This window comes from Echiichthys vipera (genome assembly GCF_963691815.1).
Source record: "Echiichthys vipera genome assembly, chromosome: 13".
NCBI classification, from domain to species: Eukaryota; Metazoa; Chordata; class Actinopteri; order Perciformes; family Trachinidae; genus Echiichthys; species Echiichthys vipera.
In genome coordinates this window covers 8,235,062-8,263,016 of record NC_139838.1, presented here as the reverse complement: position 1 = coordinate 8,263,016, position 27,955 = coordinate 8,235,062, and the positions used below count along the sequence as shown (strand labels likewise).

At 39.7% G+C, this 27,955-nt stretch overlaps 1 protein-coding gene across 1 annotated transcript; it reads left to right on the top strand.

Annotated features, from left to right (window-relative positions):
• Positions 1-243: 243 nt before the first annotated feature.
• Positions 244-26,751, top strand: col9a1c (collagen, type IX, alpha 1c). Its single transcript, XM_083925142.1, has 38 exons — positions 244-383; positions 3,854-3,939; positions 5,384-5,455; positions 6,812-6,941; positions 9,347-9,743; positions 10,053-10,133; positions 12,300-12,317; positions 12,834-12,923; positions 13,049-13,084; positions 14,079-14,150; positions 14,239-14,283; positions 14,381-14,416; positions 14,519-14,542; positions 14,646-14,699; positions 15,408-15,479; positions 16,107-16,145; positions 16,307-16,363; positions 17,300-17,353; positions 17,571-17,624; positions 17,730-17,783; positions 17,894-17,947; positions 18,900-18,953; positions 19,041-19,094; positions 19,190-19,243; positions 19,818-19,871; positions 21,534-21,578; positions 21,713-21,766; positions 21,874-21,927; positions 22,104-22,157; positions 22,370-22,441; positions 22,547-22,582; positions 22,665-22,709; positions 22,834-22,866; positions 23,064-23,210; positions 23,885-23,939; positions 24,043-24,237; positions 24,685-24,771; positions 26,040-26,751. The coding sequence occupies exons 1-38, from the start codon at positions 355-357 to the stop codon at positions 26,240-26,242; spliced, it is 2,850 nt and encodes a 949-aa protein (XP_083781268.1). The 5' UTR covers positions 244-354; the 3' UTR covers positions 26,243-26,751.
• Positions 26,752-27,955: the final 1,204 nt, after the last annotated feature.

Genomic DNA, 27,955 nt, shown 5'->3' with positions numbered 1-27,955 from the left:
GATTACATACAGGCATACGTGTCATTAGGAGGTACCATGAAGAAAAGAAGCAGAAGGGAGGTTACACACAGAGACCCATGGGCTTCTGCATCTTTTTAAGTGTCGGTAATAAAATGTAGCCACCACCTCCTGAAGAACTCCTGGCCAATGGGAACCCATTGAACAAATTTTTATGTGTCCTCAGAAAATGCTTGAGCATCCCCTGCGCCACTTCTCTGTGTCAGTGTTCAACATGCGCAGGTAGGACTGACTTCAGGGGGGAATTTCATGTCCGTGGCTCCTTCTGCTCCTACAGCTCACCTCTGATCCTCGTTGCTGTGTCTGACTGTATCCCGTCAAGGAGGGGAGTGAAACATGGCCTTCTCCAGCTCTGGTTTGAAGAGGTAAATATCTAATTTTGAATTCTGGTCAGGGTTCTTGACCAGCAACTTTTTTTTTTTAACTTTGGGTGTAATTTCAGTAATAATGAAGACTAATAAGGGTTTCACTTATAACCTATTTTGAGTAGGAAACATCTTAATTTTCCCTGTGTTAACGGGGTGCCATTAAAATGTGTAGTTTGGTACAGATTAAATAAGATGGCCATTTGCCTTTTTAATCTGGCCCACACATAATATTTCAACAAAGTCTTTAGCCCTTCAGTGTTTCGATTTTGTTTGTTGAATGAATGACTGTATATTTCAGCCAACTGCCAACTGCATCAGCATCTGCAAAGACATTTTCTCACATCTATTGTTAAAAGTCTTAGTCCGCACATTGATTGCTTCATGCACAAGAACAATCCATTTTTGGGTAATTAAGACAAATGAGAGTGCAGAAATCATGCCAGGAGTGATGGCTCACTCTCAGCATTCTGGAAGCACATAAGGTACATCACAACATGGGTGGCAGCAAAGGGAAAGACCCATCAAACGTTGATGAATGTCAGGAATTAAATTAGATGACATGTCACTACCTGATTGACTTGACTCATTGAATTCATGTCGGGATATTTCCTGGAAAATATTTTAGGGATTTGCAAGGTTTGTTCTTCACTTTTGAGCTCTGGCAGCACTTAGATGTCTCTCTGTGTGAGACCGCAAATCTTGAACAGGATCTTTAATCTTGCAGGATGCAGATTACACACATTTATAATTACAGCAAATGTGATATGGATGCATTTCTAACAGCATATCATGTCAGTGGCAAGTCAAAATATAAGAAGATTTGTGTGCAGCTTAAAGGCTATATTGAGACAGCTGTCAACTCTTTAAATCTTCAACCTGCACACGGCTTTCATGTTAGTGAAAACTTTCCCCCGAGGATCTCTTTCCCAACTACACAAAACACTTCAAACAGCTAATGTTTTTGCAGGGTTGTTGCTGTATTAGCCTTAATGTGAGGATAGATCACCTGAAAAGAACTGTTTCGTTTTATACCAAAGGAACAAGCGCAGCTTTTGTTGATTCTGATTCCATATTTGTCTTTCCACTCTTTGCTTTTCAACTGCTGTACAAATCGTTACAAGTGTGACAAAATAGTATGACAAGTGAGAAGCTTATTGTGGCACAGTGATGTGAGGAGATCCTAGAGGAAAAAATACTGTAGTACAGTATTTCATGCCTCAGTTACCTGTCAAAAAGATTGTGGGTAGGGTTAACATAAGTACTTTTGCAACTTTAATTAAAGTGGCACTCAGGACACACAGGACCCCGGTCTCCTGGGTGAAAGTCCTGTGTTTGTTTGACACTCAAGGTGCCTTGTGCGTCAGTATCAGACACCAAGGGCTAATGACAAAGCATCCATATTTGACGCCCTGAGAATGAGAACAGGCTGGTGTAACATACTGGGAAATAAGCTCAAAGCTTTCTTGCATTGTTACCACTCTCTTATCGTATGTCTGTAAAATACGAAACTATTCCAGCTGCTGCTTTCACAAAGATAAACTCTGAATATAGGCTTAGATCAAACTAATATATTTAATAATAGTAAAATAAAACAGTGATATAAACTCTTTATTATCTTAATCCACACGCAGTGACAAAGCTGGTTGAAAATCATCAAAGTTCCCTTTCAAAAGTCAAAGCCTACTAGCAACTGACTTAATTTTGGTGCAATAGATATCACTAGTCCCAAACGGGGCTAATGAATCAATGACATTAGCAAGAAGCTATTGTTTAACTGCCTAGAGCATAATCACTATGTCTTTCATACATCCTTTCTTTTGAGATCAGTACCTACCATCCCTCCAAGCTGTTCTGCAGACACCTGCCACAGTCTACCTTTAAATTCCTCATATCTGTATTCCTTACTTTGTTAGTTTGTCTTAAAGTGCTTTGTGCTGAAAACATGTGTTTGTGGATCAGATGCCATTTTAAATTATGACATTTTGCATTTACCACGACTCTGACTGGTCAAAGGCTTTTAACATATGTAAATAAAACAGAAACTTGAACCTGTTCCTAAAACTTTAACGACGGAAAAAAGATTCAGAGTCAGTGTGTTAACGTGATTGGCACAGCGTGAGGTCATTTGTTTTTTTAGCTTTTTTTGTGTGCAGCAATTTTGGAGAATACTACAAACTTGATGTGCAAAGGCCTTTAGCATGAGGTTCCGTGGCTAACTTTTAAGGCTGAAAATAAGTCATAGAAATTGAATTAGTCTAAACTTGCATTAAACTAATCTAAAAAGCATGATGAAAACTGGCCTAATACTATGGACCAGTCAAGAATGAAACTTGTGTCTCCTGGGAAATTAATAGACAGAAATTTTCAAAAATGTCAAACTATTCCTAAATAACTATGAGTTCATGAATGTGAAGAGTTGAACATTGAAAGCTTCCCTCCTGTCACATTTCATCAGTGAGTCTAGTAGCTGCACCTGTCTAGACTGGTTGGGCATGGAAGGCAGACAGCCAATCCCACTGGGGCTCTGAAGACGCAACTTTATCATCAAGGGCAAAATGTTAGAGCCCAACGCCTTCTCTGAAAAGACCTTGCTGACTTTGCCATTAGTCATTTCTCTGACAGTGCACTCACACTGGCACACATGAACATACTCCTCAAGCAAACACACACACATCTGCAAGAGAGTTCTCACAGTGGAGATGGGTTACGCCCTTAGTAACACCACCCCTTCGTCATACATCAGATTGATGAATTGCAACCTTTGCCTTTGGAAAAGTGCCCTCACTATCACTATCAGTCATGTTGATGGGGGATTTGGGGTTGCAGTGGAAAGCTGTCATAACTCCCAAAAAAAGCTGAAGGAGAGTGTGATAATGCTAGTGAAAGGGTGGACAAAATGTACCAATTCAATTCAATTAAATTCATTTCATTTTACTTACAGTGCAAAATCTTAACAAAAGTAGGTATAGACCACACTCTATGACTTATTTATGATTTACAAAGACCCAACAATTCCCCCGTAGAGTACGGTGGCAACGAAAACCTTTCCTATAACAGGTAGGAACGTCAGACAGACCCAGCTCTATGGAGGACGGACATCTGTCTGCACCGGTTGGGGAGGAAGAAAAGAAGAGAGAAAGAGAGAAAAGACAGACAGATGGACGGAGAGAGACAAAGACAGACAGACAGACACACTTCCAGGGATGCAAGCAACCAAAATGTAACAGTGACTATAGTGATAGCTAAATCAATGTGAATATGACTTACAGGTTATGGTAGTTACTACAGCAGAACAGCAAGAAACAGGCACAGCTAGAGTGCAAATTGAAGTAAACTTTTTTTTATGCGCTCAGGATAAGCACTTCATGTCATCCCTTTGGTGTTTTATTGATCCAGACACAAAGAAACTGTCAAAGAGAATTAAAATGCATGACTGAATACTGTTTTTCTCCATCATTCCTGAACAGAAAGCAACCGTGGCATCTATTAATGTCGACATGCTCCCCTGTCTGTATTGCTGTGTTGTCCCTCCTCCTCGCTCCAGCACTTGGACGTAAGTCACCCACAGTGCAATGCACAATCACACAAACCAGTGTACCGTATATTGCATGGACGCCACCATTACTGTGAAACTGTTTGTCCTGTAAACACAGACAAAGGGAGCTCAGGTTAATGTTGACTGTTGCTAGGTCATTCCCTTTATCAGAACTCACAAAGCAAAGGCCAGAAATAGCAGACGCACTGTGCTGGTCTGTGTTGTAGGATTAAATCAGATTAAATGTCCCCACTGATAATCACAACAAGACCATGCTCTGCTGTTGTTCGGGGACATCTAACAATAACACGCAGTGAGTGCCAGATACAGTAGGTGTACTGCTTTTTGAAACTCACCTCATTATTACAGCGCACACATGCAACTGCATGTGACATCTTAATTGTGGTTCATCTCCCGCTCATTGCACTAATGAGTGGCTTTCTGAGTGTAATGCCGTGGCAAGCAGTAACTTTAACAACTTGAGGCCCCCATGCAGTCAGATAAGTGTTTAGTGGTAGTAAATATGGGATTATAAATACCGTCTCACCACTTTATCTCATTTCTCAGCAGTTATGTGGGATCTGGAAACGGCTTCCAGATGTGTAGTGTACACGCTGCTCACTGTAAATGAGCTGACTCAGGTTACTGACTGAGTGAGGACCTCTATCTGTCACCATCCTGGTTTCATGTACTTTTTTTGAAAGGCTTTACTGCCTCATGACAGCAGTGTAGCACCTCAAGGATAGCTCCCTCTTCTGACATATCCAAGGAATTGATCCACTGTATTCTGATTTATTGATTTCCACTGTATGAAATTGGGTTATTAAAAAATAATCATGTCTTGGGATTTGTGAAATGTGTACCATGTACATTCAGCTCCATCCGTTTTTCTGAATTCACTCATAATTTATATTAGCAGCAATTTCTTTTGTAAATTCACAAAAAAAACAACATAAAAGTATGCATTTTTTGGAACCTCTGAGATAACAGTAATGAAGAAAGCTCAGTGGGATTTATTGTAGGTTGCAGTTTTCACCAAAGGAGATTTCCATCTTGATAAATCATACACATTAATGTGAAGGAACCTGCCATTCTAAAATGTTCCCGTTGATGTACGGCTTTGGCCACAGTTATGCGACACTAGCTGCCATATTTATCACCAATGTGTTTCCAGCTCTGAGGACATATTTGGATCACAATGGGTTTCTGAGCCGTCTGCATTATAAATCTCAGACACTATGCTGATTGGTGTCAATGTGTGAATTTGTAAGTGCAGTTGTGAGAGAAACTCACATTAAAAATGCACACAGTGCACTGTGATGTTAATCCCCTCTGGCATTAAATACCTTGCTTTCCCCTTGTATTTGTCTCCAACTGAATTGAATCGTTTGGTAATCTAAATTGCATTTGGTGAAATGAGCAAAGGGTAACAAGATTAATAATTTTTGTTTTGTCTGATCAGAACTAGACCTCAACCGATTGGATGGCGATACCGTCTGCCCACCAATGAGAAGTGGCCAAGATGACCTTCCAGGTAATGAACTATTGGGCTGTTTTTGTTTTATAATTGTTCCAAAACAATGACTAATGACCTGGCAAAATACAATATTAAGGTAATGTTACTTGATTAATTACCATTACTTTTGAATAGCATCAATACCAAATATGCAAATAAAGACTAAAGAAAAGGATTATCAATAAGATTACTTTTATTTACAGGTCCTATGTTGTAAAAAAAATGTATCAGAACACTCAATACACACTTGTGTATTCTTTAAGACACCGCACTCTCTGCTCAGTCTATTGTTTTATATGAAAAACTATAATGACCAACAATGAAATGTGTGTGAGAATGTTCATGTTAGTATAATGGTTTTTTTTTATTTAAAATTGTTCTCCTGTTAATAATTTCCATTTTTACCAAAAGTATCAGTAGTATGGCGTCTTTGCCCCCCTAACTTTAGCAGTGTACAGTCACCTTTACTGTGTATCTTATTAACCTAATGTTGCTCCACCTATCCCGGTACTCCCCAAGCCTACAGACTGAGAAATGACCCAATTCGAACAAAAGTCAAAGCAGCGGTGGAAGCAGTTGTAAAACCACAAGCCTAAGCCTTGAAAATCCCTAGAAGAGAAAATAGACTACCCAAAGGAAGATAGTGAGTTTAACTAGTTGAACAGGGTGGGCCGCCTAATGCCCCTCAAAACACCTCTAGATTTTAAATGAGGCAAATAAAATGTTCCACTAGAGTTTTACGCAATTTGAGTCAACAATCTGAACTCAGCAAGATTGTAATTGCTCACCGCAGCCCTGTTTCAAACACATCTGCACTCATGCTGCGCTGTAGTTTGGTTTATTTTACATGATTCATCAGTCATTTTGTTTCCTCATTTTGAGGTCTCATCGTAAGCTTCATCATACATTTCTTGCAACTTTTAAATAGTCATAACATTGCCTTGATTGCAACACAAACACTGTTGCTAGCATGGCTGTAGGCTCTTAGCATTGTTCCCTAACCCTAGTTGCAAGAAAACTTTATTTACTGCTTTATTGAGACATAATAATTTGTTTAATCAATGCTTAGTCAATTCCATATGATCTCAATGATCAAAGCTCCTTACTCTATGTTGTGGTCACAAAGTGACTAGAAAATAGCATCTTCATAACCCATAATTCATTATTCATGAAGATAAAAACATTCACCCACTGAGTCCAGTCATCAACTATAAACGTTAAATCAGCACAACATAGTAGCCTAATGCTATGAGTAACACTGCTAATGTTGCTTTTATGTCGGCTGTAGCTGCTTCTACTTACTGTATTTAAAACAAAAGGGATTAAAAATGACACACTAAACATATACTTTGTTTAATACATTATTCTTTGTAGGTTTTGATTTGATCACCCAGTTCCAGCTGGATGTGATCCCTCTGAAAGGTGTTAGGAAGGTGGATGGCTCCACTACCCTCCAGGTGGCCTACCGCCTCGACAAGGAGGCCAACTTCCAAATTCCAACCATGTAAGTACAGTAAAGATGGTTTAAAGGAAAACCGACAAAAACACACAAATATGTTAAGGCAGCAGTGGTCCTCCTAATGCAGGTGTTGCCTTATTACAGGTCCGCCACAGATGTTACTGCATGGCAAACAGCATATAATTGGTAGAGAAAAACGTGTCTGAACCTATTTGGCGTCTCATAGACACAAAGGCACAGCGGAGGCATTTTTGTGTATATGTGGGGGAACGCTTTGTATCTACGGGAAATGTAAAGTGAAGAGACATAATTTGACATGACTTTTTGGTAATGATTTATCTTCTCTTACATCAGCCTTTGAAGTTATGGAATGGACAAAGAAAACACTGGCTTCCTGTTAAGGTTTTCCCTTGTGTTTAATTAAAGGTTAGTTGTAGTAACATGGCCGGATTATCCCACTTGGGGACCCTGGGGCAAAAATAAGATGCGGGCCCCTAGTGAGACACCCATGTTCTTAAAATAAGTATATTTGTAATAAATGTGTTGTTTTGAAACAATAAGTCAAACAATCCACTAGTCTAAACAGAAAATGGACAGTCATTTTGACAAGCATTAATAATCTTGTAAAGGGATACTGGAGTCATTTCCTTAAATTTGGGTGACCTACAAGAATCTGATCTTCAAAAGAATGATCGAAAACAAAGCAGCTGAGTCAAATACGCTGACTATCAGTCAAGAATTAATCCCACATATATCATAATATTAGCAATTGTATGTTAATGTTAGACCTTCCTTTTCTAGTAAATGCCCCTCATCTTTTATTGTGACAAAATGGTATTCCCGTTACAGCTTTTTAAATGTGAGTATTTACTGATTATCTGTTTTACTTTGCTATAAATTGAACGATTTTGCATGCTGGACTGTTGGTTGGACAAAACAAACAATTGGAAGACGCCACCTTGGGTTATGGGAAACAGTTATGGGTATTTTTTTACATGTTATAGACAAAACAATTATTTGATTAATTGAGCAACAGGTTGATTGACAATGAAAACATATATTAAAGCAAGCAACTTTTAGCCTCTAGTCAAGCTCTTAAAATAATGGACTGTGCATCTCCCATAATGCATCTCAAATGCATTTTGTTTTTGTATTAATTTGTTTATTTTAAAAAATGGCACAGAACATATTAATGAACATTTACTGTATATGTACATATGTGTTGGATTGTAGCCAGGCGGCTAATTTGCATCCCTTGTCCCATTGGGAGGTAGAAAGAGAAGAGAGTAAGTGAGAGACATCAAAACAAGCAAAAATATAACAGAATAAAATAAGGCATAACAAAACAACAGCAAAACTTGAAAATGACAGTTATAAAATATAATATAAAGTGGCAATTGCACATACAAACTTGGTAAAGTGCACAACACTATTGCTGACTGTCCTTAATAAAGTGTGTAAAGTGCTTGATTTTAAAGCATCTTTCATTAGACCATCAGTGCCAGGCAAATGTCCATGTTTTTCAAATTTTACACCACTGGTTTATAACACATACTAAATATTTGTCTAAAAGCTCCCTGAGAGACAAACTGAGTAGTCCTTATGATGAGTAAACTGAACTTCATGTGTAAAATTATTGGAGTGGGCCTGACCAAAAATGTCTCCTGGCGTTTCCCACTGTGTTTGCTCCAGTCTGTTTTGACTAATCCTTTCCTGCAGGCAAGCTTTTCTTTAAAACCGTTATGCAACCCGCTGGCACCCTGCACCTACGCCACTCTGGCTTGTCACACTGAATGTAAATACATGTTTATTTCCCCCACAAGTCCTGTGGCACAGATTGTTCTTTGAAGTCCGTTCCTGCCAGCAGGCTTTATGCTGTACTCCCTCCCTTTTTTTCTGCAGGACAAAAGGAGCACATACTTTGGACTTTCTCGCTTCAGGCAACGCTAGAGATTGGTCTTCATTTGTTTTATTGGTTTACAGGAAACTCTTTTTTTTATTGCCTCACCTTGATCATTTACAAGATGGTAAAAGTCCGGCTGCAGCGCCCATCTATGAACACACCACCTACTGAGAATCTGGCTTGTTAAAAACAAAGAAAGCACCAGACTGCAGATGCTAACTAGGACTGGATGTTGTAACTGAAGCCGTGATTTATGCACTGAGGCAGACTCATTCAGAGTTTTCATTTTTGATATAATAGCCTTGTTTATTTGAAGCGTGTGGCCTTTTTTTATTCATATATGACTTGCACAGACAATGATGGCGAGGCCTTACACTTATTTTTATCCACATCTTGCATTTTGCTGAGTGGTCTTTATTTGTGATCATGAATTAATGTTGACATAAAAGATATTTTGAGAATTCCTTTGAGTGTCATCCAATTAAAGCTCCAATCTACCCCGACACCTCAGCGGATTTTTAACCCTTGTACTCAATTTCCCTCTAAGGCTGAACTTTCCTCGCGGCTTCCCTGACGAGTACTCCTTCATGGTGACCTTCCGCATGATCAAGAACACAGTGAACAAGGTGTGGAACGTCTGGCAAGTAGTGGACGAAGATGGCAACAAACAAGCCGGACTGAGGCTAAATGGCGACCAGCAGGCTCTAGAGTACTTCCTGATGGGCGCTGATGGCTACCTGCAGACCGTCACCTTCCCCGGCCTCTCTGTGCTCTTCAACACCAAGTGGCACAAAGTGATGATTGGCGTGGAGCGCGACCAGGTCACTCTGTACGTGGATTGCCAGCCTGTGGATCAAAGACCCATCAAGGGTAAAGGTCCCATCAACACAGAGGGAGACACTCTCATCGGCAGGCTGGATACTGATCCTGATGCTTCTGTAGTGGTAAGTGAGGCTGAAGAATTGCATGCTGCATTTAAAAAAAGCTCACTGACTCTACTTACAGGCTCTATCAGTGAATTGGCGCCCTCTGTGAAGAAACAATCAGGTTTGTGTGTTCAGAGCTCTGATATAACAACACAGTTGCTCAGTTGGGTTCCTGTGGAAAAAAACAAAAAAAACTTGATCCTTGGAGAAATCTGCATTGGTGAAGCTCAACAACCCATAGAAACTACAAAGAAATAACTGCACCACAATGAACAACATTCTTCATCAGCATCACATTAACCCAGTAACATTAACATCTCTTTTCAGTTTGAACTCCAGTGGATGTTGATTCACTGTGATCCAAAGAGGGCCCAGAGAGAGAGCTGCAACGAGCTGCCTGCCACCGAGGTACAGTAACAAGGACTTGGATCTGCTCAGCATCTGCTGTGGTTTGTGGTTTAATTCAGGTTGATAGGGCTTCGAGCATGCTGAAGGGAAAACAAAGGTAAAAATGCTGAGATGGAGTTGCAAAAGTGAAACACATAAACTGCCAAACAGTTTCCTCTAGTACATCCAGAGGTTGCAAGTAATCCAGAATAATTTGCAAGTTGGAAAACAGCAGACTCTCCACACATTTCTTGGAGGCAGAGCTGTTCAGGAGCAGGCAGACGTGATCTCATTGGCTGTGTTAAACCTCAGTGCATGGAGCCAAAGCACAAACGCTAGTTATCTGGCAAACTTTAATAACAAGGAGGAAGTTTGATCAATTAAAAGTGTGAGATCAGAAAACCAACCTGCATACTCTGCATAGTGCAAGATGTTTGTTGTAACCATTTAATCTAAAGTCAGCACAGAATACAATAACTGTTGTGTTGGCAGCTCCTGCAACATGAAAACAACATGAAGCCCAACAACAACAACAACAACAACATGGTCTTGAATAGTTATTGTGCTTACTTTGCACACACACAAATTGGGATAATTAATTTAAAGTCTTGATGACACGTAATGCAGTATAATAGAAAATGCTTTAACAGGTTTCGTATGTTTCCCTGCCTGAAATAACTTTGTTAATTGAGGCATACTAGCTGCTGCTACTTGATTATCAGCTGACAGGAATGCAATAGAACACCTGCCACCTGCTGTTAAACATCATTAAAAGTGGTTTTCTCCACCCTTGTTGCTGAGGAATGTGCAGAAAGCTAGCAACACCAAACAGAGTACTCTAAGATGAAACTACCCTTATGTAATTAATTCATTCCTTTTTGTTACTGTATTTGATATGATGGGTCAGCAGGCTCCTATTGTATAGACTATCTCAAATTTAGAAGGTAATTTATCAACTAGCTAATGAAGATCGTTTACCTTAGCATTCATGTTTTGAGCTAGTAATATAAGCAACATGCATAAGTTAGCTTAATCTTTTCTTCTTATTTTTTTTGTTGCATTTTCATAGGGTTTCTGATCTCTTTAGCTTTATGGTTAAGAGTTAAAAGTCAGACATGGTATTCTCAATGTGTGTTCAAGCATATTTTAGCCTAATTTGACCACTGGACAGTTAACGCCTCAGCTAATTAATTCATTTTGGAACCCATTGGCTATCAGGCTAATGACGATTCGGTCTCTTGGGGCAACAGTCAATATTTCTGTATTTCCGGTTTTCAAACCTTTTGACCCTGCAAACCTTTTCAGTTAGCAGGGTCCGATTAGCATCTTGAGATGTGAGAATGGAGTTAAGAGACGACGCCTCTATATACAGATATATGCATATGAATGCAGATTAATAAATGAAAAAGCAAATAAATAGCTAAGCAGTGCCAATGAAGGTAAACAAATATGGATGATAAAAGACAGCCAAAATCCTTCATTCAAAGCAATCACCCAGATGTACTTAATATGGTGCCATATTCCAAACGAACACGCAAAATCTTGCACAGATAATGTGACTGTGTAAATTAAGGGGGTGAACATTCAACGGTGTAAACTAACTGGAAATCAATGAATGTACTTGATAGTGGTAAGATTTAAATGCAATTTGAAGTAACTAGTTGGAAAGAGCAATACTATCCTGATATGAACACACACACACTCACACAAACACAGTGTGTTAGGCTGTATTAGGTTTATGGCATTCACGACTAAATAATATCTTTCATTTCAGTGAGGCTTTATCACAGTGAATGAGATTTCTGCCTGAGAGAAGTACTTGTAGTCTATAATGAAAATGCCATGCTGCTGCCTCACATCTCATTCTGTTTAAAGTCTGCAGTGCAATGAATTAGAATTATCTAGAGTGTTTGATCCAATCACTTGTATCAAGATGCAAATATTCCTTCCCACTTTAAACAGAAATATTTCCTGGCCTGGTGCTCTCTATTAGATTTCAGGCTAACATTCCTGCTGTGAAGTGGTTCTATATATGGGAAGTGTTGGTACTACGGGCTGTATATTCAAATGACAGCATGATATACTCACTACTATGATCGTGAACAGGCTTCTGCTGACACTTTTGGTGAGGGTGGTGTGACTACTTTCACTAACTCTACCTTTATCTGATTTCTCTTGCTTCTTCAGATGTATGCCAATGCTGAGGTATTTATTTATCTACTCTACTTTCATTTTGCATTGTGATTTAAAGCCAATAATCTACTTCAGTGCTTCGGTTGCCTAATTGCCTCATTGCCTCATTGCCTCATTGCTTTGTTCTAAATCTAATTTATGGTGGTTGTTTCGCTTCTTTGCTGTTTTAGGGCACAGATATATGTACTGTATATTTATATTTGAAATTAGAAACAACCTGCAGGCTTTAAAAAGATGCATGCACTTTAAGATTGTTGAATTAACATATAAATGCCAAATTAAACCCCCTTAGTCCAAGTACAAGTATTTGTCCAATTTTCTGATTTATTGTTTTAAAAGCATATTCAATTTCATTTGGTGTAATGTAAAATATTTCACTATTCTGGAAGAAGTATTGAGGAGTCCAATCCCTGAAGGTGCAAGTTTTATCTTTTTTTTAATTTTTATATATCACTAGTTAAAGCTATATTCAGAGTTTTTATTCAGTCATTACACTGTCATTAGCTGACTGCTTGTCTCTACTCTCAGCCTGACAGATCAGTCCAAGGACCCCCAGGACTCCCTGGCCCAGAGGGGCCACGAGGGCCTGCAGGAGAAAATGGCAGAGATGGAAGAGATGTAAGTTTTTCCTCTTTGATAATTCTTTTTCTTTCTACAAATCCCCAAAGTCCTTAATTAGCTGAAACATTTCTGTTAACATGTCTTTGTTTTCATTAGCTATGTTGTTTTATGTGTCTCTCCAGGGTCTTCCAGGTTCTACTGGCAGTCCAGGCTCTCCTGTAAGTATGAAATGCCAACATGATGCACTGACTAAATACTTTGCAGGCTGTGGATAAAGCAGCAGCCTCTGGGGTCAAGTTAAGCCAAGGCTGAAGTGCCAAAAACTGCTTTAATGTCAACTTGAGGTTGGCTCAAGAAGCAAGTCAATCCCCATAAAGCCCCATGTCAAAATACCCTTTTAGACTTCACCGAAGAAATAAACCCTTAATGAATCCCATTTTCAAACTACGGGAATCCCATTGCTTTTCTTTTCAATGCCCTGTGTAGCATTCAAGCGCTAGGATTTGCTCGAGTGCAGCTTCTATCTCCTGACCAAATTGGCTATTCTGATCCTAACTACTCAAGGTCAATGCCTATCCTCAACCATCTGCCTAACCACTCAGCTGCTATGCAGGGCGGGTCTTGTCGAGAAAAGTAATGAGAGTCATACTATGTGCAAGCTACAAAAGGCTACTTTGTAGCTGTAATAATTGGTTTTGAGTGATTTGTTTGCGTCTAGTGGGACTTCCATCTATGCAGGGTATCCCAAGGAACCAGTTTTTTTTAAGTCTAAAGACGTTATATGCAGTGTAACAATTGTTTTCTTTCAAATGAAAATAAATATAACTGGGATCTATCCCCTTGTACTGCCTTACTTTGCCTCAAGGACAACCAATGTACTCCATAATTCAATTAACACCATCTTAGTTTTCTTGAAGGTCATTCTTCTAACAGATGACACAAAATGTATTGGCGCTGAAACATTTTACTGATTGAACCTGTGGGTTAAGTGGAGGTCTGCAGTTTATCTTTGCTCTGTTCCCGTCCGACCCACTTGTTACTTGCATCGCCTAGCACAAACCCAGGTTTTTGTTGATCTAAGAAACAACGAGAGCTGTCCACCTGTGAGTGATTAAATGTTGACTGTCAGTGCCTCTGTGTATCTTAGCAACGCAGTGCAGTGATGCAGGAAGAAGATAAAGCTGTGTTATTCCGGTTGTGTCTTTTTCCTAGGGCAGCAAAGGGGAGCAGGGGGAGATCGGTCTTCCTGGACAGAGAGGCCTGTCTGGCCTTCCAGGAGCTAGTGTAGGAAATATCACCTCATCCACTGACACACACTCTTAATAAAGCTGGAAGTACTGTCTGTGTGTGATTGTGTGTTTGTTGTCTGCAGGGTTCTCCTGGCCCAATGGGTCCCAGAGGGACTGTAGGGGAGAGAGTGAGTAAACATGTATAGAACCGTAAAATCTTTCAGTTATAAGAAATCGATTTTTTTTAAAAACAAAGTCAATGTATTTTTTACCTCCTGACTGCAGGGACTTCCTGGCTTTCCTGGACCCCCAGGTCCTTCTGTAAGTGGAAAATAACTTATTAAACAACATGCATGTGAATGACACTGTACGTGACTGTAAAGAAACTACCATTACCAATCTCTTCTGTCTCTCCTTTCACAGGGCCCAGCAACTGAAGGACCTGCTGTATGTGTTGGCCACATCTTCTGTTTTTTTCTGAAACATTGTTGAAATGCTCATACGTGGCTTTGTGCTGCTGTATTAACTGGTAAGTGTCTGTCTCTGACAGGGACCACCAGGGAAACCCGGAATCCCAGGAGATGAAGGAAACATCGGGCCTGAAGTAAGACAAAAAAAACACATGCACATGCTGATATTTACCAATGAAAAATATCTTTATCTTTATTCCACTACATGTATGTTAGAGTTGTAGTACAGGTCTGCAAGCAGACTGCGGTAGCTTAGTCCTAGGGGACTTGGTTCCAGAACCAGAAAGTCACATGTTCAAGTACGGAGGTAGACTGGTAGCTGAGTGAGTGTAGGTAGGATTTGCAGCTTGTTGCATACCAATGCCTTGTGAAACTGCCATGACAATTAACGTGACACTCACTGAGTCCTCATCGGAACAAACAAAGGAACGTCTGCATTTTGCCAATTGCAAACTGTAATGTATATTGTAGTTTTGTGGGCTGGCATTTTTTAAAATCTGGTTGGAGTGAATAACAACATTGTGGTCACTATTGATGGTAGCTATTGATGGTTCATAGTAACAGATACTACTTTTGTTAATGGAAAACCAAAAGAGAATGAGTCGAGTTGAGTTGAGTTGAGTCAAGTTGAGCTGTACCATGCAGTGGAAAAGCAGCATTAGTCTACTTAGTTTTGTGCTTTTACATGTGATACTACTTGTAATAGAGTATTTTGACATTGTTGTATAACTACTTTTACCAAAGGATCTGAATACTTCTTCTGCCATTGAAAATAGCTGTAAACACACACTCCCATTGTGTTAAATATCAAATGTTATCATACAGTATTTCTGTACTTGCAGGGCCAACCTGGACCCAGAGGCAAATCTGGCACCCCAGGGCCTCCTGGTCTTCCTGGTCCACCAGGGCCTGTGGTAAGAACTAGATCCAACCCATGTTTTGTTTACATCTACTAATCCATAATAGTTATACATTTCATACAATACACATACTACAATGTGTATTGTACTGTATTTGATTTGTCTTAATTTAGGCATATTAGAGCTTTAATATTTGAGAGTATATATGAAGAAACTGATTTTTACCATTACAGCTACTGTGTGGTGATATTACCTGATGGCTGTTTGAATAGGACACTTTTCATGCCAAAAATAACAAGTACACTGTAACCAGACATGTTATTTGTAACGTTAATTTAAAAATTTCACTCCAGAGGCCCTTCATATACCTAGACCATGTAGTTCTGGTCAAATCTAAAATGATACTGTATACAACTGATCATGCCAAAGTTGAGAAAACTAAATGGTCAGTATCTTCATGCCTTTTAAATAATGCTCAATATAAGCCACATACTATATATTGTCCATCTGCTGAACTGGTGAAACCCCATACTAATTCATCATCTCTGTATGGGCACTACTAATTATACATGTGGTGACATTGCACGAGGCACTTTTCACATTACCTCTTTGGGAATTTCTGCTGGTGGATGTATGTGGACATCTAAACCCTGTTTTAGATGTCACTCTGCTGTGTTTTAGGGGCCGCCTGGTGCCGGCCTTGAGGGAAGTGGGGAACCTGTGAGTGTTTTACTGTCTTTCACACTGCCAAATGTTTCCTGGATGCATGGCAATGCAATTGGTGACAGTGGATGTCTGTTCAAAATGGAGTCATTGAAGTTAAGTGGCTCTGATGCAGCCATGTATGTTGAGTAACTGACTGTTCCATCTCTCATTCACAGTGTCCTGCTGCCTGCCCCGCTGGACCACAGGGAATGGCTGGGCTTCCAGGGATGAAGGTGATGAATTTCAATGTCATCGAAACACAATATTTTTTGGACTACATAACACAGTTTTTAGCTGTATTTAGTTTTGAGTTTTCTATGAAGAACAGAAGATCCGTTACATGATGAATATGGCCAGGCGAGTTGACGGACCATTCACCATATCTGAATTTGCATAAACATACAGTAACTCAATGTCAACCTTATGCAAATAAAGTCTGTCCATCTTAAACAACCAGGCTTGTGAAACTGAAATCAAACAGTTCAACGAAGCAGTGCTGATCAAATATGACATAAGATTCTGTTACTGCATTGCCTATATCTCACTAAAAATGAACCAAAACCAAGTACCGCCCCTCGTTAACCAAAACCAGAACGTCTCTGGTTACAACCTCCTCTGTTCCATTTACATTTGTTTGACGGAGTTTATACTTCGTAAGTAACTTACAATAGTTGCTGTTTATTGTTTGTTGTTCGACTCAAAGTAATTACCCTATAGGGGGAAGATTCGTATGGCTTTGCTAACAGCCAGTCACAACAAGCATTCTATGATTTAATGTGACATGTGATTGGCCCTCTACCGCAGCAGCTACAACTCATAAAGTCTGTGGTGCAGTGAAGTCAAGCGCTGCATATTTGATGGAGTTGGCAGTTCAGCATAGTGAGATGCAACCAAAAGGTGTGAAAGTTTGGCTGTGGCGTCCAATAAAAATAAATGTACAAAATGCAGAAGGATTATTTTAAATGAAGTACTCTATTGGTATAGGTATTTTTAAAACAATACCCAGCCCCGTTATCTTCATAAACGTGTGGCAGGGTTTGTCTAGTTATATATTATGAGAAGAATGGAAACATGTATATAAAGGAACCATAAGCCATGGCAGTAAGTTCATATTTATTTTTGTTAATAAGTTGTGCAACATTGTGAGTACAATTATTTTTTGCCTTCAGGGGCACACAGGTTTGCCTGGGGAGCCTGGAAAAGATGGAATAAATGGAGAGAAGGTATGTGGAAAATATAGAAATAACTGGCTAACAACTTTTATTACTCAACAACAAGTTCCTCTGTACCAACTGTGAATTCCAGTAACAAGTCATATGCATGGAAATATATTGATACCAAGAATAATTTGAACAAACATGATTTGATTACAGCCTATAAATAGCATAATAGGATTATCTCTGGTGTCGCAATTTAATTAATTTGCTCTTGTTTCCATAGGGAGAAGCTGGAGAGCATGGTCCTCAGGGGCCACCAGGTCGCATGGGAGATGATGTAAGGAAACCTATTCCTCAGTCACAGTCTGTTATTACAGAACTGTATTTGAGTCAATGAAAAGAGGTAATATATATATTTGAAAATGCTGTTTTGTCAATTTAGGGTCAAAGAGGTCCAATTGGATTCCCTGGAACCTTGGGAGAAAAGGGAGACAGAGTAGGTTAAACCAAAATTTTATTACATTTTTCTACTAAGGGCTGCTTATAAAAAATCTAATGTGCTGGCATATGATATTGATATAAACATGTGAGTCTTTTTGTTCACAGGGTTCTCCTGGTTTCAATGGTGTCCCAGGACCAACCGGCCCACCTGGAGCTCCTGTAAGCAGTCTAAGTTTGATCAGCTCTGTGTTGCCTGCTCATTGCATTTACTTTAAGAACACTAGGATTCGATGTAACTATGGACAGTATAAAATAGATGGACATAGCTTCCGGTTCCAAAAAGTCAAGCCAATGCCGAAGTGCTTTAGACCTGCATTCTCTCTAAAGTCCAGCAGGGGGAAACTCCACTGATTGTAAAAGAAATCTGATTATATAGAAGTCAATAAGGAAATGGCCCTACTTCTTAGTTGATGTATTACCTCAGTAAACATTTCCCTAATGAGTTAATGGTCTCAATTGCAAGTTTCAAGTCTTATTAGTATTCTACAATACAGCATGATGTTCACTTTGTATATGATGGACCCATTTTATAAAATAGACAGTAAAGTAGGGTATGCTTTAAGGCTTGGCTACCTTGTAATTGACAGGTTGCTGTGCTAGTGGCAGGGTAGAGGTTTAGGGACACATATACGTGGCATGGTGAAAGCTACATTAAAATAACGGTGAACTTGTTTTTGGGTGTTGTCAGTGTCTCAGGACATTGACCATCTCACAGTGTGTTTTCACTTCATCAAAGTTATTTGTAGGATTTTGTTCACCTCAGCATTCAGTTACACCTTGCTAACAAAGCTAGCTAACATCAGCCGGTAACTTGGGAGAAACTCTAGATTTCAGGTTGAAAATCCTCAGTCGCCCTTTTTGCCAATAATTTAGCTTAGCACAGTGTCATCGAAATGACTGGAGCTTAAAGCTCAGCGCTACCTTCCACCTATGGTTACTTCCCCTTTGGAAAAACCAAGATGGCGACATCCAAAATACTAAACCTGAAGCTTCAAAACGGTAGTCCCCAAACCAATGAGTGAAGTCAATGGTAGCTACATCCATCTCTTTTACAGTCTATTGATGTAACTGAAAACTAACCCTCAGATGTGCCTCTGATCTCTTCTCTCAGGGTGTGGAGGGTATTCGTGGACGTCAGGGTTTGGAGGGAGAGAAGGGAGACGAAGTGAGTTCTACAATTCAACTTCTGGATTACATTGGAAAATATTAAATGAAAGAATGTTTTATTAACAAAAAACTTGACTTGGATTAGGGAGCTGTGGGACCTCAAGGAGAGCAGGGTCCCGCAGGGGAAAAAGGAGAAGTTGTAAGTACACTGATGGAATTGGATGAACTCATTCAGTCTTTAGCACATTGTTTTTTACAGTGTGACTGGGTTCTAACTTTTGTGTGACATTTCAGGGAGAGTCTGGTAAAGATGGCTTGGATGGACTTCCTGGAGTTGATGGAGCAAAGGTGACTTCTCATTTTCAACAGCAATATTTTGTTGCTCCAGGTACCCTTCTAGTGTCGGATTTGCACATGCAGCGTTGCCTCTAGCAGTCGTAGCATTTCTGACAAGATCAAAGGTGGAAGTCAGATGACAGTATAAAGAGCTTGAAAGTTCATATATAGGGGAGGTCGGGGTGGATGGATGGATCAAACATACACAAGTTTCACATAGATACCACAATATTGGACTACCCTGCATTATGAAAATGTATGCTAAAGGGGTACCTAGTGGCTTAAAAGGTGATGCCAAGAGGTCCTATTTTTTTCCCAAAAGTATCCACATGTTGATTCACCCCCAAGATTGTGTTACTGTTATGGTGTTAAGCCTGTGATACAACGTTTAGACCATCACTATATCTGAAACTCACTTAATGCATATAAATGCAGCCAAATGTTTGAACATAAGATGCTTCATAATCTTCTGTCAGGCATGTGCAACATTATATCAGCAGTGACAAACTTAACATATATGGATAAATATACATTGTTCTATCTCTATTCATTATTATATTCATATGCATTCACTTCTACTCAACAGGGAGAGGCTGGTACTGCTGGAGCTGTTGGTGTCAGGGGGATTGTGGGTATTCCAGTAAGTCCAACTTAATTTTCATTCATTTTGTTTCTATATAAAAATAAATGTCTGTTATATTTTGCAGTTATGGGTAATACTTGGGACTAAATAGTTGTTTTTTTAAGTCAAAGTAAGGGAAACTTTCTGAAGCCACAGAGCATGTCAGATCAATAAAACATTAAAGTCAAACAACCAACGGGAAGGACAATCTAATTTCAGCAGCACATTTACCTTTGCCTGTGAGTGTGTGTGGGGCTACAGACATTGCTTGGATGATAAATCTGAGTCGAGGAACTGCACAAAAAGAACAGTATGTATTGTGCATCTGAGAGTATAAACACATATTCTCTGTTTTTGTAGCCCATATTTCCTTAAAAGAAATGGTCATTAACCATTACACATGAGTTGTGTAATGGCATAGCTTTTAACCATGCTAGCTTTAGGGGTGGCAATGTTGGTCTGTTAGTTGGTCCACCAATTTGGTCAAGACTGAAATTTCCCAGAAACTATCAAAGGAATCTCCCTGGAATTGTATACAGACATTCATGGGTCTTGTCTAGATTGTAACCAAGGATTTGCAAAGGCTTGCATGATGGTTGAGGTTAGGCACTGATGTTGAATGGTTAAGGTTAGTTGGTTGAGGTTTGGCACTGACCTCCAGAGGTAAAGGTTATTGTAGGTGTTCAGTAAACAAGTCTCATAAGAGTATTGGTGAGTTTCCCAATTTTAGGTTTACCATCTAGACACAAGCACATTCATGAATCCTAATCGCTATAATGATCTCCTAACTCCTCTAGTTCTACCAGAAGGTTGCCTTGAGTGATTTTAATGTAATATCTCAGTGCTAAACTAAAATAGTGAAGATAGCATTAGCAGATAACATTATTATTATGCATGTTAGCATTCTGTTAGCATCGCAGTGTCTAAAACATCGTATAGGATGAGTGGTACAGATGAGAAAGATTCCAATATTATGGACTTCCTCGCTTTCAAGTCATCAAGATGGTTGCATGATTATAGAGTTGGTTGTGGCATAAGTAAGGGCCAGGTTGGAAATAATGGAGCTCCTACATCTTAGTTCCCCAGTCATGAATACAACTTGGAAGTGGATGCTATTTACAAGTCGGACAACCATACTTATGATACCTCTGATATGGCATAAATGTAGCAGTAAGTAAAGACCACTCAGAGCCACTAATTTAAAAAACGGGGCAGGAAGCTAGGCTAACGTTATTTACATGTTAGGTGGTACGTCATGCTCGTCGTGGAGTTTTTCTTGCAAACTTTGCATGTGACCTTCTTGGGGTCATCCTTGTTCATTTCAAAGTGATCCCATATTTTAGATGTCTTTCCCGAAATTATTTGCTATTAATTATTAACTGTCTAACCGCGATATTGAGGTCTTAAAAAAAAAATAGACAGTGAGTGAGTGTCACGACTTCTTGTATGTGGCCCTTCAAATTAAAAGCCCTCCAGCCTTTTCGGCCAGCCGCCAGTCACATAGATTATCACTTAATTTTGACAAGACACAGCTCCAAATGTTTGTTTTTTTCCTGTGACCCATGGACTAATGAAATTTTGGTCCGCTAATGAGTTTTTGGTCGAACAGTGCTTGGTCGATTATTTCGGGGCAGCCCTACATCAAACGTTCTTTCTCATATGATGTGTTGCTGTTCCTAGGGGCTGCCAGGAAAGCAGGGAGTAGCTGGACCCCCTGGTGGAAAGGTAATTATAATTATCCCCTATATAATGAGTGCATCCAAAATGTTTTGGAGCAGCAATAACCTTTAAGATAACTCACTCACTGCAAGCAGACTGAACTGATAGACATTTGAAAACAATTCCTGTTGTTGATTTAGGGTGATACTGGAGCTGACGGACCAATCGGGCCAGTTGGACTTCCTGGAAAGCCTGTGAGATTCTCCCATCACGCGTCCTGTCACTCTCATTATATCCATCAGATGGTTTTGATACTTATGCTGCAAGTTATATTTTCAAACCCAATATCTGTTTCCAATAGGGTGAGACTGGAGACGATGGAGAGGATGGCAAACCAGGAAACAAAGGAGCAACTGTGAGTTTACATTTACTTTTCAGTTGTGTGTAGGTCAAAGAGGTTTTAAGTTCATTGATTGGGGTGTTTAATGGAGTTTAGTTGCACTCTTTATAGAGGTTTCATGTACATCGATTTTACTAAGTAGATATGTAATCTGTAGTTCTTGTGTTAACTGCATCTATATTCAATTTCAGGGTGACACAGGAAAACAAGGGCCAGTGGGGCCTGCAGGTCCCGCAGGCATCCAGGTGAGGCATTATTGTTAAAAGTTTCCATATACTGATACTTTAATGATTAAACCATAATAACTATTTACAGAGAAAATGTACAGTATTTCAAGTCAATGTGCTTTACAAAACAATGCGCAATAAGAATTAAGAAAAGGTAGAAACAAGATAAACATTAGAGAAAATATCAAATGTATAAATTAATAGAAGAGATATGTAAAATGTATTTCCAGGGTGACAAGGGGGATAAAGGTGTCACTGGTGCCACAGGACTGAAGGGTCATACTGGACACAAAGGTGATCAGGTTAGACGAATCACATTTTACCAATATTACTTTCAAACATCCATAATGATGAGAATCTTTAGGTGTTGTGAAGTACATAAAATTACATTTCCATGTGTTGTCTAGGGGCCTATGGGACCAATGGGACCAAAAGGAAGTCTGGTAAGAACTTAAAGCCATGTATATGTTTCAAATCTGTATCCGAGTAACAGTAACAGACTCACCACGTTACTTTTGTATGTAGGGGGACACAGGTATGGCAGGAGATCCCGGAGTCAAGGGAGACCAGGTATGGGTAGAGTTTCGACTTTTTTGATAACTTGTGTAATGACTGGAAGAGAAAAAAAAAAGAATAGAAGAATGTGTCTATGAGTGGATTTAAAAGAAGTCAACTAATCTGTGTGTGTTTCCAGGGCCCTCCTGGTGTTACTGGAATCAAAGGAGAGGTAAACAGTCTGTACTGGAGAAAACACTTCTCTTTCTGTTGCGAAGGAAGTTCTCACAAAATCATGTGAACAGGGGGAAATAATGTTGAACCCTGCACATAAAAAAAAGAATTAGCAGTTAAAAAAATGAATGGATAGATTTGTAGTGTAACCAATGTCAGAATGAGATGGTAATAATTTATTCTTTTCATCTTAAGCGTGGAGAGAAGGGCCAACGAGGGGCTACAGGAGAAGAGGGCAGACCAGGCCAGTCGGGACACGAGGGTTTGGCTGGTCCAATCGGAGCTCGAGGGCTGGAGGGAGAACCAGGCCTTCCTGGATCACCAGGCCCCAGAGGTTTACCAGTAAGTGATACCATTAGCAAAATACAGTATGTTACACAGTATCCGCAGCAGCAGCAGCAGCAGCAGCACCACATTTTCTATTAGTGGTGACCTCAAAGAGCTAAACGCAAAGAATTCATGAACGGCTGATCAACGTGGCTGTCATCAGGTCAAAACTATAATTTGTCTCATACATTTTGACCATGATACCTGCAAAATGTAAAACATTCCCATCAGCCTCAGCTATACTTGGGCAAATGTTAGCATACTAAAATGCTAAACAAAGCTAGTGAACACGGTGAATCTACTTAAAGTGTAATTAAAGCTCAAAATCTGTCCGTTCTTGAATTACCGCTGCTTTTTTATGGGTCTCAGCCTTTTATACTGACGCAAAAGATAGCTTTGAGGGTCTGTGAAACAAACCCAGGCTTTCAACAGTACACATTTGCAAAAATATTGGACGTTCAGAACAAGTGCTCCAGAGGAAAGAGCAATAATGTCAGTGTAGCGAGGAGGTCAGGATGGGGGATGGATCAGTTTAAAAGGGGTCTTGACAAAGCGTCCTTATGTCACAAATTGGGATGAGAATGGGTTGGATATCTACATTGACTAAAATTGTAGCTACAAATCAATGATCTTGGCTGCAACGACCAGCAGTCACTTTGGAGTGTTAATGTTTATGCATTCATTCACAGGGCCCAAAAGTGAACGATGAGAAGCTTCGGGAAATGTGCTCAGCCGTTGTTGAAGGTGCAGCTTCATTTAAATTAAATTTAAATTTTATATTTAACCCATGATAAAATAAATCTTGTCTACTTCCTGTTTTAAGTTGATTTGTTCTTTGTCTTTATAGAACAATTAGCAGAGTTTATGAAAGAGTTTATGAAGAGGCCAGCAGCCATCGGTGCCCCTGGTACTCCTGGGCCGACAGGACCTCAAGGACCTCCTGGAGCAGCTGGAGTGCCAGGAGCAGCCGGAGCTCCGGGAATGGCAGGCGCCAAAGGCCACCCAGGCTTCTTTGGACTTCCAGGTGCACCAGGCAAGAAAGGTCAGTGAGCCTTTGAAAATTATTTCTCCACTGCTCAATACAGAACTCCAACAAGTCCTAAGATAACCAAATCTTCAGGAAAGTCCCAAGTGGTTTGCAAATGCTGGATGTTTCACCAGCACTGTGCTAGATAAGCTATGCTGCTGTGATGGATTTTTTCTTTTTTTTGTTGTTCCTGGAGAGCATCCAGACCTCATACAGTGGATGTATGACTTTGTCTTCACACTGCCTCAATATGCAATGAAAGAAGTTATGCAGATCGCTCGCAGATGGAAGGGATTCACCCATGCCTAGAATTATACAATCAATGATCCACTAAGCACAGCTGAATCAGCGTAGAGTCATTAGGTTCCCTAATTACATCCCTATAACTGTGAAAACTGTATGCCTCTCCATTTAATCTCAGCATTAATTTGTGTGTCCTCTATCTGCTCTTCTGTTCTGCAGGTGATGCTGGGGAGAAGGGAGACAAGGGAGACAAGGGAGAGGATGGTGTAGGAATCAAAGGAAGCCCAGGTGCACCAGGGTCACCAGGTGAGGCTACATTCTAGTTACTATAAGAACACATCGCTGTTGAGAATGATTTTCAAAAGAGGAAGACAGAGATTAAGGACATATTTGTGGAAATATGTCAGCAAGGCGTCAAGCCTCTGAATGGGTGTTTCCCATGGCTTTCCTTGACATTTTAGGGTGGACTTTGCTAGGAGACCGCTGTATTTTCATTTATATTAAGTGATATGCTCATCAAAACATATATCATTGAGGTCTAGCTCCGAAATGTGTGTACACATGCTTAAGGTGCATGCAAGAGACAAGCAACAAAAAAACAGCGTGTTACTAGGGTACCTTTAACTTCCATGGTCCACCGTTCATCGGACCACATATGAGCCGGTTTTTACGAAGCCACATAGTGTATCAAAGCATTTAAACTGGTACTTAAGCAACACCAAATGTCTTAAAGTCATTTAAGATGTGTGTCCCTTTACAACATTCAACATTTGGATTTGAATCAAACAGTCAAAGCTAGCTAACTTACTAACTAACTAACTAACTAACTAACATACATACAACAACGAAGGGGTAAAAAGAAACTATGACTCGCAAGATTCATGTGTGCAAGAAACATCCAATAACAGGGCTTAAAATTCTGTTTTGTGCACCACTTAATGTGGATGGAAGCTAAAGTTTGAATTGTTGCACAATCATGGTGTCATCTTTTGTACCCAACTGCAACTCCAAAAGCCAGTGTTTTGAATTCTCTACCTCCCCATGGCAACCGTGGCCATGGCGCATGGGTGATGTAGTATTTAGAGCACTTCAAAATGATGGAAAAACAGAATTTTTAAGGAATGTAGCTGAAATCAATCAAACCGATGATCATAACATAAACCTCTCGGATCCTTGATTTATTTGGGAAGGCCATCTTTCTATGTTATTAATAGTAATAATCTTGGAGATTTTAATTTAATACATTTCTTAAAGAATTAAAGACTCTTTATAATTCCTATTGTTTCACAATCTCTCAAGCTGGTGTCCATCCTTATCCCTCTATTCCCATATCATAGGAATGAACTGACCATTTCTATATAGTCTTGTGTTGTTTCATTAAACCTTCAGAACATTGTGAACTGAACCCTGCTTAACCTCACTTTGTTGAATCAAGTCACTATAAGATCGAGTCAGAAGAATGATCGATTTCTAACCACAGAACAATGGTGACAGTTACAATGGTGCCTGAACCATGAAAGCTATATATTCATACACTGAATCTTAAATATTTCACATATTTTATAACTCCTCAGGTGCCCCAGGAGCTGCTGGTATTGGCAAGGATGGCAAAAATGGAGAACGTGGTGAGACAGGAAGTCCTGGTGTCCCAGGAGCTGCAGGTCTAAAGGGACCCTCAGGGCCACCCGGGCTTTGTGATCCATCAACCTGTATAGGCAGACTTCCACCATTCTACATGGTCAGTGGAAAGAAGTCATCCGGCTACAAAAACCCATGAGACGCCACAGCTCTTTGACACACTCCAGATCTCATCCTGCAATGACTACGCTTCAGGGCTTCTCAGAAGTCCGGGCGTGGTGATCTTTGGGAGTCTTCAAATGTCTCCATCTGAACCACGGATCTATGAGACGCAAAGGGAAACAGAGACAAGGCACAATTGTAGAATACTGTATAGACATTTTAACTTGTATGTGATTTTAGTAAGAGCTCATCTAATGATAAAGATAGCTGCTACTGATGCCAAAGCAACTTCTTCCAGCTGACGACAGGCACCGTGCCCATGAGTTGTCCCATACAAATCTGTGCGGTTACAACTGCAGACCGCTTGATCTTAAGAAAAACAAGTATGAACGGGGCGTTAAGTATTATAAAGGTACATCCCTCTGATTTCCTCTTATGCGTGTACATCCTCCTTCCTTGAATAAGCTCCCTGAAAACACTGCTTTTGCTCTTTTAGCTACATGTAAAGCCTGCAACATACCAGTTTCCATTTTGACCCACTGATTCTCCAGTTTTGAGGCTTTGTTTCCAAAGCAAAACTTCAAAAAATGTCATCGCCAGCCAAAATTTCATCACAAATACAGTTCTGCGCTGACAATATGCAACATCAATATGCTTGTTCACTTGGATCATACTTTTGATTTGCCTAATTTTGTCATATTAATATTTCAAATATTGTAATAAAGTGATATGTTTTGGAAGTGTTGCACATTACTGTACTGAGTTTCCCATACAATGGTGCATGGAATCTTTTTTAGAGCAGCTGCTGCTATTGGCATTAAAGGGGCAATACAGTATTATGATAATTTTAGATTAATATTTTTATTCTGAGTTTCTACTTGAACATATTTTACATGCTTTAATGTTCAAAAAACATTATTTCTCATCATACTGTGTGAATATACCTGTATTCACCCTCTGTCTGAAATGCTCTGTTTAAGCACCTGTCTCTTTAAGACCCCCTCCTGAAAAATCCAAGTCTGCTCTGATTGGTCAGTGTTTCCTGGTCTTCCACATTTAGGCTATCAGCACCTCTGCACCGTCACTGAAGCCAGGGAATGACAAAACAGCATTATAGTGGTTCTTTTTACCTGTATATAGTATAGTTGTGACATCACAACCCTACAGAAGTCCTGATGGCTCGTTTAAAGTCACAGTTTCTGAATACGGGCTGTGTGCATTTCTCTGTGGATTCAGTATTTTGATACTTCCAATGTTTATTCGGCATCTGACCTGCTTTATAATCCAAAATGGAAATCTCACTTTTTACAATATGGGACCTTTAAAATTCAGAGATGTAAGTGGCAATAAGTCACGTTATTATGCAGCAAAATAAAGATATCAATGAAAAGAGATCAATGAAACTTCACAGCTCATCTATAGTAAAAGGCTCCTGTATTACAAACAAGGTTCCTGGGTTGTTATGGGTATAATCTGAATTCAGGAGGTAATTTCATTGTTGCCTGTTTACAAAGGACAGTCAACATCATCCCTACAGCTGTCTGCACAGCACAAATACATTCACAGATCAAATATGACCTTAACCAAGCTGCTGGAAAGTTAGCATCTCAAGGACATGCCTTTGATTTAATAGATGTTATCATGGCCCGGAGCCAGTGGATTTAAAGTCATGTGCATGAGTGAAAGGGTACACAAGTCAAGGTCCATAGCATTTCATTCAGACTGTTGATTGGTTTACATATTCAGCTTA